Below are 14,868 nucleotides of genomic sequence, written 5' to 3' on the forward strand. Positions count from 1 at the left end.
ACAAGAAATTTATATAGCTAAATTCTGAAATATATTTAAATAAAAATTTGATGTGAAAAATTATCTGCTCTTTCATTCTTTCTAGAATTAACCCCTAAATGTTCATTCTCGTTCTATATAGTACTTATTTTGTTCTAGAACGGCATACCACAGCCTATGGGCCACCAAAAGACCTGAGATACTTTGGGGTGAGCCTTAACGTCACAGCTTCACTATCCCATCTCCTTTGCTTGCCCCATGGTCATTGGTCACTGCCAGAGCCAGCAGCTTTCAAATACTAGTTAGAGAGGAAGGCTTGGCACACATAAGGGAGATAAAGGTAATGCATGGACAGAGCAGCTAGCTGACTGTGACAGAAGAAAGTGAAAGAAATGGAGGGAGGCACAAGGAAGAGAGAGAGAGGCACCAACGCTTTTGCTATGTCTCCTTTAGAAGAAGCTGGCAGTGAGCAAAGATGCAGGGAATGGGAAATCTGTGTATGTGTCTGTGCATGTGGTGGAGGCTGAGAAGCTAAAACAACATAAAGCTAGTCAAGAAACAGAGAAAACAGTTGTGAGAGGGGAGGTCTCTCCTTTCTCTGAGTGAAAAGGACAGATGTGGCACTGAAGGTACTTAGAAAAAGAAAAGCATTATAGGTAAAAACAAACTAAAAGTAAAAAAAGGCAAAAACATGATGGCACCTTAAACACTAACGTTTATATTTTTAATGTTAGCTTTTGTGGGTACATTAGCACACATAAAAATATATAAGTTAGTATTTAAGCTACCATCATGTTTTTGTCTTTTTTTTTTAACTTTTTTTTTTTTACTATAATCCTTGCACCAATTAACATGGCTATCTCTTCTTTATCTAGAAAAAGAAAATGTTCCCAAAGGAACTTTAAAAAGAAAGCCATGTTAGTCTGTGCAGGCATAAACTTTCTTTCTTGCGAAGAAAATGGAGGGGTAAAGCATTTTCTTCACAAGAAAATGGAGGGGGAAAGCAGGGACTTTCTTGGCAAGAAAGTGGAAGGGGAAAGCAGGGATCAAACCGATCCTACAGCACTTTGATCCCTGCTTTCCCCCTCCACTTGCTAAGCCCCACTTAGATTTATTAATTTTGGTTTAGAAAAATGTGGGGGGGGGAGAGACTTATACATGGGGGGGTCTTATACATGGAAAAATACGGTACACATTCCTGCACATATAGGAGAATGTGACTAGCTGTCCCACTGAGAGCATCTGGATCAATGTAGTTGGGGCAAACCAAAAGGAACTTGTTAGTTGGAGTCTACTACCGACCACCCAATCAAGGAGAAGATGCGGATGAAACTTTTGAAAAATAGATTGCAAGGAATTCAAAGAGACACTACGTAGTACTGATGAGAAATTTCAATTAAACTGATATCTGTTGGGAGGCAAATTCTGCCAAGTATGGACAGAACAATTATCCCAAGCACATGAGCAAATTTACAACAGAATGTCTGAAAAAGAAAAGAATCAAGGTGTTTCAGTGGCCCAGTCAAAGGCCAGACTCAACCCAACTGAAATGCTGTGGCTGGAGCTTAAGAGAGCTGTGCATAAACAAATGCCCACAAACCTCAATGAACTGAAGCAACAGAGAGTTCAGGCTTGATTTGAATGAGCACCCACTTTTCTGCTTTTCTAGCTGTCTGGTACTAATCTGTACCAACACCATGTTTCAAATGACTTGCTTTTTTTTTACCCTGCCTGAGCGCACACACCCCGCATGCACGGCCTGCCCATCCGCACACACGGGTGTCCCACCCTGTGACCGCCCACCGCAAGCGCCCTGCACCACCCGCACATATGTGCAAGTGCACCCCACAAGCATGCCTGCACCATCTGCATATGTGCAAGAGAGAGCACCACCCCGCGAGTGCTCCCTGCACTGACCCCACTCCCCCAACCAGTCCGCAGGTCAGAAAACTTTGGGGACCCCTGGTCTACAGGATACCCTCTTCTTCTCACCACCTTTCACACTTGTTGGAAAACAGCCCTGACAATTGCTTTGTGTTTGGTTGAGAAGTGGCCAACTGATGGGGAAAATGAGTCAACTTTTGGGATTTTCCCATGTGGTGTCATTTTGTGAATGGTAGCATGAGAGAAGAAATCATGCATTTGCTTATACAGATCTAGAGAATCATTCTGTGTTTGTACAATGTGAACAATGTGGAAGCCAAATCAGAATGTACATCAACAGTCTTACTTGAAAAACACTTTGTAAATAACTCACACTGAGGTGCTGATGGTCTGGAAACTATCATCATTTGGAACTCTTCTGTCAGCAAGCCCCTTACTTCTCCTAACTCAGCAAACCTCTGCCAATCTTCCCTAAAGAAAAACTGTTTGGATAGAGTGCATGCCAAATTTCTGCATAATGTAACTCTGTTCCTGCCTAACAAAGAATTTATTTATTTATTTATTTATTGGACTTATATACCGCCCCATAGCGCTACAAGCACTCTCCGGGCGGTTTACAATTTTAATTATAAAGGCTACACATTGCCCCCCCAGCAAGCTGGGTACTCATTTTACCGACCTCGGAAGGATGGAAGGCTGAGTCAACCTTGAGCCGGCTACCTGGGAATATGTATTACTATACCATAAAGTTGCACACATTTTGTTCAAGCAGTAAATGAATAGGCATACATTTATAAACACATGGGACAGATATTATATTCCTAACAGAATGAAAATGGAATAAGTGCTGGTGACATAATCAATTGAGTTGCTTTTCAGATTCAAGTACACTTCAATAGGACAATCAAGATTATGGGACAAGCATAAGAGAAACATAACTGTAAATATCAAATAGTGTATGTTCAAATAATGCAATGTTCAATATGACATGGCAATATTTGTGGAGTGTTAATTTTAAAGTTTTTCTTTTAATTTTTCACTACTCTGTCATGTGCTGATCCATTTTGAAATGTACGTACCTGGTGCAAAAGTAAGATTCTGAGCATATCTCTCCACAATAATTTTCCAATCCAAATTTTTTGTTTCACCTTTCTCACTGAAACTAACTTGCAGCTGTTAGTTATGCTCTGCAAGGGGAAGTACGTTTTAACACAAAATACCATTACGCTAGAAACAAGCTATGTGGTGGAATATTTTAAAAAGACAACACTTTTGAAGGTACCAGTACAACATTAGGAAAAACATTTAAAGGACGTAGTTGGAAATTACAAAGGTTGTTCAAGAAATATGCTGCTATAGATTAGAACACGGTACCGAACACATAATGTTGGACTGTTAACTCCCACTGGCCTTTGAATGTTATCCCCTTGCCAAAAACTACCGTGTCAAATTGAACACTACAAGGTTCCCTCTAAGACGTGTGACTGTGTGCACCCATGACTCTGACCCCTCCACGCAGCTTTCCTCTTCCTCTGCGCAACTCCTTTGCTTCTAGTTGCAACAGAATCCCCCGTGTGTGGGGGTGCAGAGTCAGGTATGCACACAGGGGAAACATTGAGAGAGAGAGAGAGGCAGAGCCCCACCCAGCAAGGCTGAAAATTAGAGGGCACTGGCACATAGTTTGAAATTCATAATACAATTTATCTTGTACTTGTCCCACAATCCTGGTTGTTCTGTTCATGTTTACTTGAATCTGGCAAGTAGCTCAGTACGCCTGGAGAAATCTAAACCATATCAGTTTGAAGAAACCACTGAACTGACTATACTTCTAAACCCTGGCGCGTCAGGGTGGGGACAAACAATGTGGCATTCCTAGAAGCTGGTCTCCAGGAGAGAAGCATAAGATGAAAGCACACACTGAGCTCAAAGCTTCCCAAAGATGCACCTATTCTTAGGGCTCCTCAGAAGATCTAAGAATGTTTTGAGGAGAAAGGTCCTACTTAAGGGAAACTGTGGCTGAAGTGCCTCCATATGAGTCTAGGGCAGCGATGGCAAACCTATGGCACGCAGAGACCTTTCTGCTGGCACGCAAGCCATAGGTCGCCAGATCGCTACTCCCCCCCCCCCCCCGCGCAGCCAAACCTCAGGAGGCGGCTGCAGTGGAGTTGGCACTTCAGCAGGCAAATCCAGAGCAACTGGTGCTGGCAGCAGAGGGGCCTCGAGGCACCTCCCTGCTGCGATTCCTCCTTCTGCTGCCACTTCCGCTTCTGGGTCCGCACTTCCGGTTCCTTCAGGCCTGCCACAGCAGCACACCAGCCACTGTTTTGGGTTTTTTTTTCCCAGTTTGGGCACGCAATCCCAAAAAGGTTCGCCACCACTGGTCTAGGGTGAGATGAAGGTGGCTCAGCTACAAATGCCTGAATATAAGGCTGAAGGAATTGCTGACAACAATATCTGCATCTAGGTACAAATGAGGTCAGCTGCTTATGAACAAGCCAGATGGGTTCAGCTGTTCATCAGTATGAACCAACCACTCTGGCTCTGCCCATCTTCTTAGTCCCTGGATCTGGACTGCATTAAAACCTGCTTTTTTAACCACGCCATTTTGGCTTGTTCACATTCTGAGTTAGATTCTACTAGGTGGAAGCCTGGATTGCCTCTGTCCATTTCCAGAACATCTCTACTGGCTGCACCGCCTCTCTGGCTGGACTTTGTTATCTTGACCACTGCATTGCTTTTGACATTGCCTCTAGGTTTTTTCCCTGGGATTACCTGCCCTAAGTGCAGCCATATCTATTAGAGACTTCTGTCTATGAAGATTTCATTGTTGGAACTTGCTTGGTGATGGACTATGGAAAGTGCAGTCACTTAACATCCAGGGTGCCACATGTTCTCTGGATCTGGGAGATAACAGCATACTCTATTTTGTCAGAAAATCAAAATGCCTTATACCAGCTGTACTACTAGTCCATCTAGTTTAGTGCCATCCATTTTGACAAGAAGTAGATTTTCATATTTTAATTTTGAGTCCTTTCCAACTACTATGTGGGGTACTTTGAATAAAGAACTCTTTAAATTTTCTGTACTCAAAATATGATTTTGTAGCACTTGTCCAATATAATTTGAAAATACATTATTCAGGGTGCATTTGATTTAAATCAACAGTTTAAATCACTATTTAAATAAAAATGAAGTTTGATTATTTAAATTAAAAAACATTCTTTAAAATTCAAATCATGATTTAAATTATTATTTATTTATTTTTTTTATCTACCCTGACATTATTACATGTTACATTATTATACTATCTGGTTTGTCCAAACAACTGGTTTATCATACTTTAAAATAGCATATCAGACCATTTCCTATGTACTCCTAATTGTTCACAGATGTCTTAGATCAAGATTTCTGCTTGAACAGGACACTCTAACACAAGTTAGTTGGCCACCTTGAGTCCTTCTGAGAAGAGGAGAAAGGTAAAAGTATTCCTGGGGTTGCAGCCTTAAACATTGCAGGAATTTGCTGAATTTACCACAGAGAAATAACTATGTTTCTGTAAAGTCAATATTTTTTCAAGCCTTGTCAGCTTCAAGTATATCTTACTTGAAACCACTTTGTCAAGAGAGCTAGAAATGAAGCTTTTAAGGTGAGGGTAGATAGTATCACATCACAGGAGGACTCTACAGCCTGTGAATCAAGTTTCCATACAATTTACTGTTGAACACCAACAAAAAAAAACAGATCCAAACAACAACTTTCTGTCAAGTTTAGTAATAATGTATAAATGCTTCTTGTTTCTATAAAAATCAAACAATTCTTGAAAGATAATAAATAGAGGGAGAATTTTATGACATTTCACATTTTCTCTTGCAATCTCCATTTGAACCCATAAGCAAGCTCAGACATGTTTATGAGTAATCTGGCCTTTCTTACCAGATTACTCATAAACATGTTCAAATTCACCCATAAGTTAAAACATAGGTTGCAAGAAAAAAATATGACATGTCATAGAAATCCTCCCCCTAGTGATAAGGGAAGTCCTATCAAAATCTAAAACAGGGCAAGAACTTTGGTCTCCTCACCAATTTTCTAGATTTTCCTGAATACATAGGATTTCTCATTATAAAAGTCTAATGACATCTTCAGAAATTAATGTACAGTATTTATTGCCTCTAGACATCCCTAACAAGAACACCTATACCAGACACCGACTGTTTTTTTTACAAAAAGAGAAAAGTCTGTACCATAGCATCCTTACTTCCGTCTGTATCCCTTTAACATTGAAACGTCTCCATTCTTAATAAAGTTAACAAAATAAAAGGATCTGATAAAATGAATGCTTTAGGGACTGCATCCCGAAAAGTCTGCAGGCGAGACAAACTACTCTTGCTACAAACTCTTGCCTGTCAGAAAGCAAACTACTCTTGCTACCAAACCCCAGGACAAACTCTTGCCTGTCAGAAAGCAAGCGTGCCTTTTCTTCTTCTTAGCTGTTGTTTCCATTTGGGGGGGGGGGGGAGAGAGAGAGAGGAAACCACAAAAGGACCCACATACCAACACACACACGCGCGCGCACTCCTGTCTTCCTCGAAAGGAAGTCGAGCCAGACAGACAACGAAGGGGAGACGACTCGGGTCCGGCCAAAACTTGGCTGCTGCTGCCGCCCCTGGGCGTGGTGGGGGCGCCTCTCCCTCCCTCCCTCTCCGTGGGGAGGGGGGGGAGGCAGAAGCCCAGGCGAGGCGGCGAGGCGACCTTGCCCAAGGCGGGCACGGCGGGGGAGGGGGGGACGGACAGCCCCTTCCCCGTCCAGCCACTCATAAGCCAAGTGGGAAGCGATTCAAACGCCCAGCAGTTCTTCCCTCAGCCCGTCCCAGCCACGCGCCCCTCCTTCGGGACCCCTTTCCCCTCAGCCACCCTCCCTCCCAGGCCTCACAGGGCAGCGCCCCCCCCCCAGCGCGGGAACAAGCTGACGCGTCGCCCCTCCCTCACCAGCGGCGGCGGCGGCGGCGGCTGCTGCTGCTGCTGCTCGCCAACTCTTCTTGTCAGGACGGCGGCGCCTCGCCTGCTCCTTCCCGCTGACGGGGTGATGAAGACGACGACGACGACGATTCTGTTCCAAAGAGGGAGGGAGGGGGTTGAGGGGAGGGGGGGGAAACAGACCGGCGACAGCGATGACGACTGCGCAGGCGCACGGCAAACCTTCAAAAAAAGGGGGGGCGCGCCCGAAATTCCACTGGCAACTAGGACGGGGATGGGAGGGAGGAGGAGAAGGTATGGAAGTTTTAGCGTGGGTCGGTGAAACCGGTCATGGAAAGAAAAGGTTGTGATGCCACGACGTCCAGAGGATACAATTGCCCTCCTGTTTATTCCTTCTTCCTCTCCTCCCTTTCACAACCATCGCCATTTCAGGCTCCGCCCAGACTGCTGCCTCAGTCATCATCTCCTCCTGCCTCTCTGCTCGTGTCCAGTCACAGGGCAAAGGTCGGGAGCGGAGGTCACTGGCTGAACCCAAACATGTAAAGTGTCAGCAGTGTCAGCAGCATCTTCGAGCTACAAGGAATTAACATAATCTCAACAATTGCGACAGACTGGGCCCTCTGCTATTGTGACTAAGCAGGAGTGTGTATCAACGTGGATGCAACCTATTACCCTGAGAGTAACTGGGGGGGGGGGAATGTTAATTATGCACAGTTTAAGCATATGTTCTGCTATCTTATTTAAACTGCACCCCCAGGTTGTTTCACTGGTGACAATTTCCTTGTCCCCCATCCATCCCACTGTTAGCCCTTGATATGCAAGGATAACAGAAAATACAAACGTCTACTTAGTCCAGGGTAGACATGGAGTGTGTTTAGTTTACTGTTACAGCAGTTTGTTATCACATTAACTACCATGGCTCCATCCATTAGAATTCTTAGGTTTATAGTTTGGTGATATCAGGCAAAGCCCCAAAGAAATATATAATTATTATTATTAAAATAAATTTTAAAATAAAAGAAGACAAAAATTTGTGGCACTTTAAAAACTATTATATTTTAATGTGAGCTTTACTTAGTGGATAAGTCTGTGAATTTGGTAAGGTACCAACAATTCTTTCATGTAGTTCAGAGGAGTGCTCCAGAGCTTCCTAGTACAAAAGTGTTTAAAATGAGGAAGGCAGCCATATATGCCACCTCAGGTTCACTGAAGGAAAGATGGTATGTTAATGTAACTACAGAATTAACAAATGACTGAAGATAACAGCAAGCTTTCTGTTACAGGCACTCCTCATTTAACAACCAAGTTCCTTTCCTACGACCAGGTCATTAAGCAAATTGGTCGATAAGTGAGGAGCAATTAACTGTATACAAGACTAATAAATCATGTGAAGAAAGAATGTGGTGAAGATGCAAGCACACATTTATGAGGCCCATAAAGGGTCGTAAATCCAAGCGGTCCTAAACAGGTATTTTGTGAAAGAAGTCCCTGTATTATGATTCAGCATATGCAATGAGTGCACTTGTCCTAGGAAATTCTTCTTTCATACTATGTGATGACCTTGACTGTTGAATTGTCAGGATTTTAATATCTTACAGTGCATAACTCCCTAAACACGGTTAGGTTAGATTAGGTTAGGTTAGGTTAGGTTAGAGACTGCAAGTGCCAATATGGGCAAAAGCTAGCAAAGGACAAGCTGACTGGCCCAGGTAAATGGATCTTAAATAATGAGGTATGGCGAACAGAGTTATAGATCAGGAATCAAGAAACCTGAGTTCAACTCCCTGTTCAAAAAACCCCTGTTATTGCTTACTGGAGGAGAGTGAAAGTAATAGAAACATACCTTAAATATTGTACATACCTTGGAAACGTAATTTGAATTGCTATAGGTTGGATGCAACTTAAAGGCACATAAGAGAAATATGGCACTTCTTTTTGTAGGCTAGACCATATTAATTGTTTCAACAACTGGTCAATAATGGAGAAGATGAGATGTAGAAAACGCCATGGCCCTATTTATGATGCTATTAAAGATAAGGACATCATGTTGTTCTGTGAAGATTTAATCCCAGATACAGGTCCTTCCTGAAGAAAATCTTAAAGAATTTCCCAAAATGAAACATAGACAAATACATAATCAAACAAGAACAGCGGTAAAAATAAAAAGGAAAAGTAAGAAAAAATCAAGAATTGGCTGGAGGGAAGGCCTGAATAAACAGCCATGTTTTTAATTGGGTTTTAAAGGTGCCCAGCGTGGGGGCCGCGCGAATCGCCGGAGGGAGATTGTTCCAGAGGCGAGGAGCCACCGCCGAGAAGGCCCAGTTTCGTGTCTTCTTCCGGGCCTCTCTCAGCGTCAGGCTCCTCAGCCTCACCTCCTGACTCGCGCGGGTGATCCGGGTAGACCTTGGTGGGAGCAGGTGTTCCGCCAAATATTGAGGTCCTAAACCGTTTAGGGCCTTATAAGTGAGCATTAAAACTTTAAAGTCGATGCGGAAACGAATAGGCAGCCAATGCAGCACGGCCAGCGTGGGAGAAATGTGCTGGTATTTTCTCACTCCACTGAGGAGTCTGGCTGCTGCATTCTGCACCACTTGAAGTTTCCGCATCAGCCTCAAAGGCAGCCCCACGTAGAGCGTATTACAGTGATCTAATCTTGAGATTACGAGTGCGTGGACCAAGGTAGTGACACGGAGACAGATGGGCAGCCAATGCAATGCGGCCAGCGTTGGAGAGATATGTTGATATTTTCTCACTCACATGTAACTTCAAGCTCAAGAACATGCCTTGTAGTCATTATTCTTTTAAAATTAAGAACTTTTATTTTCTGTTTCAAGTTAAAAACTTTTTGGCTCTTATGATTTGGGCTCAGAGAAAGGAAAGGGCAGGTTAAAGGTGATTAGTCAGGTTGGACTTGTCACGTATTTGGTGGGAGTGCTGTGAGATCCCACAAATCCAGTGAAGATTTTAAAGGCTCAGGAGAGTTCACATAAATTAGTGAAAATCCAGTAGAGATTTAAAAAAATAAAAAAGAAAAGAAATAAGGAGTTAAGAGTTGTATAAAAAGGTCATGTGTCCTGTTGGCTAGCACAATTCTCTGAGGTATACGTTTACGGTAACAACTGATGCTTCAAATATATGTTTAGGGGCCATGTTAAGTCAACTTGAGAGAGATTATTTATTACATCTAGTTGCATTTATAAGTAAACAATTACAAACCAGAGAGAAACATTTGTCCACAGTAGAGAAAGAGTGTCTAGCAATTGTTTCAGCCATAAACAAACTAAAACTATATTTATGGGGTCAAAATTTTACACTATGCACAGACTATTTGCCTCTATGTTGGCTAAATAATCTTAAAGGTAGCAACAGTAATTTTTGTTAAAATAGAGTTTATTACTGAAATATTTTGATTTCGAATTCAACCTATAAAAGGAAAAGACAATGTAGTAGCTGATGCCTTATCACAATGACTTGAAGAGATCTAAAGTGGAAGGTAATGCATGTAAATATAAGGTAAGGTAAAGTAAGGTAATGGGATGTAATGCAATGTAACTTAACATAATGTAATGCAATATAATATAAGATAATGTGATGTGATGCGATGTACAGTAATGTATTCCTTAACATGGGTGTTTGATATAGTAATAAGTTTAGGTAAATATAATTAGAAATACAGTGGTGCCTCGCACAACGATTGCTTCATACAACGATGAATTCACACAGCGATGGGTTTTTTTGAGGAATTTCCCCCATCGTTTAACGATGTTCTCTATGGGGGAATTTCACTTAACGATGTCCCTTTTTGCTCATTTAAAAGTGTCTTAAAATGTTTGAAACCTGTTTTAAATGCTTGGATTCCATAGTGCACCTTGTGAAACATGTGCAAACTTAATTTGGTTTTGTTCTGAGTCTTCATTAATTTTTGATGATTTTTTTATTTTCCCCATTTAAATCAATTGAATGGACAGTTCAATTCATTTAAATAGGGAAAACAAAAAATCACCAAAAATTAAGGACGACTCAGAACAACACCAAATTAAGTTTGCATAGGGTTCAGGAGGTGGGCTAACAATTGCAAGCATTTAAAACCTGTTCCAAACATTGTAAGACACTTAAAAATGAGCGAAAAGGGACATCGGAAAAGACTTCAAAAGCACTGAAGCCGGCTTCAGTGCTTTTGAAGCTCTTCCGTTTTCGCTCATTTTTAAGGGTCTTACAATGTTTGGAACAGGTTTTAAATGCTTGCAATAGTTAGCCCACCTCCTGAACCCTATGCAAACTTAATTTGGTGTTGTTCTGAGTCGTCCTTAATTTTTGGTGATTTTTTGAATTTTCTCTCAATGGAATGCATTGGACGGAAAGTTCAATACATTCCAATGAGAGAAAATTCAAAAAATCACTAAAAATTAAGGACGACTCTGAACAACATCAAATTAAGTTTGCATAGGTTTCAGGAGGTGGACTAACCATTGCAATCATTTAAAACAGTGTCCAAACATTGTAAGACACTTTTACAGGAGCGAAAAAGGACTTCGCAAAGGCATTGAAATGTATTGAGTCGGCTTCAATACATTCCAATATAGGAAACATTGTTTCACTCAACGATGTTTCCTATGGGGATTTTCACTGAACGATGGCAATCTGTTCCAATTGGAACGGATTAACCAGTTTTCAATTCATTCCTATGGGAAATGGTGTTTCACAGAACGATGTTTCACACAACGTTGATTTTTTTGGAACCAATTAACATCGTTGTGTGAGGCACCAGTGGTATGTAAAGATTGAATGTCAAAGTATGTAATGTAATATACTGTGTAATATATTGGAGAACTATGTATAAAATATGGTTCTTTGCTCGCTGTGGAGAATTGTGGAAGAGTTCTCGATCAAACACAGAAGGAGAGGGGGGAGGAATATATGACAGAACCCTCAAATATTCTACTTAGTGACAATAGGAAGAAAGTTATTGGCTGGAAGATGTCAGAAAGGAGAGCCAATCAAGAGATGACAGGGGGTCCTATAAGAAGAACGGGGAGAAAGAGTTAGACTGGACTGTATATCAAGACAGAAGTTTGGGTTTTCCAGGGAGCTGTATAACTTTGTAACAGAGAGAGCTAGTTCAGGTATGGGAAAGTTGATTCTTAGAACACATGTAACTTCAAGCTTACTAATGTACCATATAACAATTATGCTTTTAAAAGAAATAACACAATTTTATGTTCAAGTTAAAAACTGCTTAGCTCTTATTATTTGGGCTTAAGCCAAGCCCAGGAAAAGGACAGGGCAGGTTAAAGGTGATAAGTCAGGTTGGCCTGGTTAAAGGGTTAATTGCTGCTACTTTATAGGCACTGCACAGATTTTTCAGTGACAAGTGAAGGAGATTGATTCAAGTACATTCTTTAATGGATTCCTTGATCACAGTTTAAAATGAGCCATTGTAGGCCCAACTCATTTTTCCCAATAAGCTTAGTGTTAAAATAGAGTTTCTGAAGAATTATCAGGTGTTTTAAATGAAACCTCAGCTATCCTCTCACTACTCTCTGACACCTTCTCCCTTTGCATTGATTGCTGGGTAACAGATCTATATCAATGTAGATTTCTGTAGGTTACAATCCACTTCCTCAGACATAAGGAGCAAAATATTAAGCTATAGATTTGTATACAATACACACTGGAGGGTGGAGATCCAGGAATAGAAAAAGAATGTTTGAAGTGATAATAGCATTATTAGCATAAATAATTCATTCTGAGAATGTTGATCATATAAACATCCTGACCCTTGACAGTCTATCTGTATAGGCTGGTATTTGAAATGCAAAGATGTTGAACCCGGAAGCAACTTGTGTTTTGACTCAACCTCAGGTTCTGAGACCAGAGTCGGGCCTTTAGACATATTAAAGAATTGTGTACATGCTTGCTAATCTCTCTTTACTTGCTTGCTTGCTTGCTTGCTTGCTTGCTTAGGTAGGTAGGTAGGTAGGTAGGCAGGCAGGCAGGCAGGCAGGCAGGCAGGTTTTACAGCAATCACTTTCAGTTCAGCAACATAATGTCTTGGGAAGTTGCAGAGTTCTTACAGTGTCTTTTGTGTGTTACCATTTGTGCTGTCAGATTTGTGCCCATTTATTCTATTGCCTAGATATTGCTCCAATTGCCTAAAAAATGCAGAGGATAACTCCTCGCAAAAGATGGCATAAATCACATCAGCAGGTGAATAAGTAAACGGGCCTAGATGTTTTTGATTATATTGTTGGAGGTAGATAATCACCTGGCAGATATGCTTTGATTGTATTCCTGCATTGAGCAGGGGGCTGGACATGATGGCCTTGTAGGCCCCTTCCAACTTCACTTTTCTATGATTTTTATGAAGTAAATTCAAGGCCCTTGATATGTACTTCTAACCTAGTGGTGGTGGGTAGGTATGGGCCTGAACAACTACAACCCAAAACAAGATCTCTTCTTTATGCCTAGTATTGATAGTGACCAAAATATAGTCCATTGAAACAAATGTAAGCAACTCAAAGGACAGATGCATGAACAAGCAAACCACATGGGTTAGAAGTTATGTGTCTGTTATACCAATGTGAGATAATAATGATAGTTGTTTACATGCCATCACAGGTTATATAATGTAAAAGCCAGTATGACCTTGAAAGAAGCTAATTTGAGCTTAGTGGAATCTACACCCTCACACAGGAAGGAAATTAAGGGTTTGAGCAGAAAGTTTCACAACTTAACTTATTTTAATATTAGCTGAGATAGGAGCTCCAGCTGTGTTTCACTGAGACTGGTAAGTCAACATTTACACCTGCAAGCTTTTAATAAAGCAAAGTATCATGAATTTACAAAAGTAGTTTTTATCACCTCACTAATGGCTGGAGGTGGAGAACTAAAACAAGAAACACAAACAGTACACAATTTATATATAAATACAAACACACACAACTTGTCTTGCCTTTATAAACATTTTCAGTAGGTTCTAGTAGCCATGATACAGCAAAGATTCAGACTTTAATATTACAGGAGCATATAACAGCCTGTCTACTTCAAGAGGAAAAAATTGTCTCTTTAAACTTACTACAAAGTTGCCAGTATTATGAGTGATTGTGGATGTCGGTGTGACAGCTCCAACACTAGTGCCCAATATTTTCTTTAAACAGGCAGTACTAAAGGCAGAATTGCAAACAATTGCAAAAAGGAAAAAAGGTAAAGACAGCAAAAAAGAACAATATGGTTTAACAAAAAGATCAGAGAGCATCTGAAAATTTAAAAGGACACATATAGGAAGTGGAAAGAATACTAGCCCACAAAGGAAGAGTACAGGCAGGTAGCAAAGAATTGTAGGGATGGCATTACAGTATGAAGGCAATAGCTAAGAATAAGTTAGCAAGAGACACTAAAAGCAACAACAAAAAGCATTCTTCAGCAACATGCATAGCAAAGGATGGAAAAAATAAATAGTGACTCAGCTATTCAACAGGGATGGAAAATTTTTTAGCAGATGACAAAGTCAGATGTGCTCAGTTGTTGCTTTAGCTTGGTCTTTTCCTAGACAAATATAAAGTACAAGTGGAGGGCACAGGGTTGCATCTTGAAATTGATAAACAAATAGTAATGGGGGGGAATTGAAGTGCCAGATGATTGGGGGAGGGCTAAAATTGTCCATATCTTCAAAAAGGGCAAAAAGGAGAACTAGGGAATTATAGACAAGTCAGCCTGAGATCAATCCCAGGGAAAATTCTGGAACAGATTACAAAGTGGTCACTCTGCAAGCACCTTGAAAACAATGTAGTAATGATCAGAAGCTAAAATGGATTTTTCAGTAACAAATCCTGCCAGACTAATCTTATGTTTTGTTCGGGTAACATCCTTGGTAGATGGCAGGACTGCTCTAGACATGCTATATCTTGACTTCAGCAAAGTCTTAGACAGTGCCCCATGATATTCTGATTAGCAAGCTAATTAGCTGTTGGCTGGATAGAACAAATGTCAACTGAATACACAGTTGGTTACAGAATCATACTCAGAGAC

At 41.0% G+C, this 14,868-nt stretch overlaps 1 protein-coding gene across 7 annotated transcripts in view; it reads right to left on the reverse strand.

Annotated features, from left to right (window-relative positions):
• RABGAP1L (RAB GTPase activating protein 1 like) overlaps positions 1-6,978 on the reverse strand; it is a 244,204-nt gene extending 237,226 nt beyond the window's left edge. For 3 of the 7 annotated variants that reach the window (XM_020798551.3, XM_020798550.3, XM_020798556.3), the window contains exon 1: positions 2,237-2,329. In XM_020798551.3, coding sequence (XP_020654210.3) covers positions 2,237-2,270 — 34 coding nt within the window. In that variant the 5' untranslated portion in view covers positions 2,271-2,329. Of the gene's footprint in view, positions 1-2,236; positions 2,330-6,417; positions 6,641-6,852 lie in introns of those variants that run through there. The other 4 variants (XM_020798552.3, XM_020798554.3, XM_020798555.3 and 1 more) reach the window with 4 other exon arrangements.
• Positions 6,979-14,868: the final 7,890 nt, after the last annotated feature.

This window comes from Pogona vitticeps, chromosome 4 (genome assembly GCF_051106095.1).
Source record: "Pogona vitticeps strain Pit_001003342236 chromosome 4, PviZW2.1, whole genome shotgun sequence".
NCBI lineage: Eukaryota > Metazoa > Chordata > Lepidosauria > Squamata > Agamidae > Pogona > Pogona vitticeps.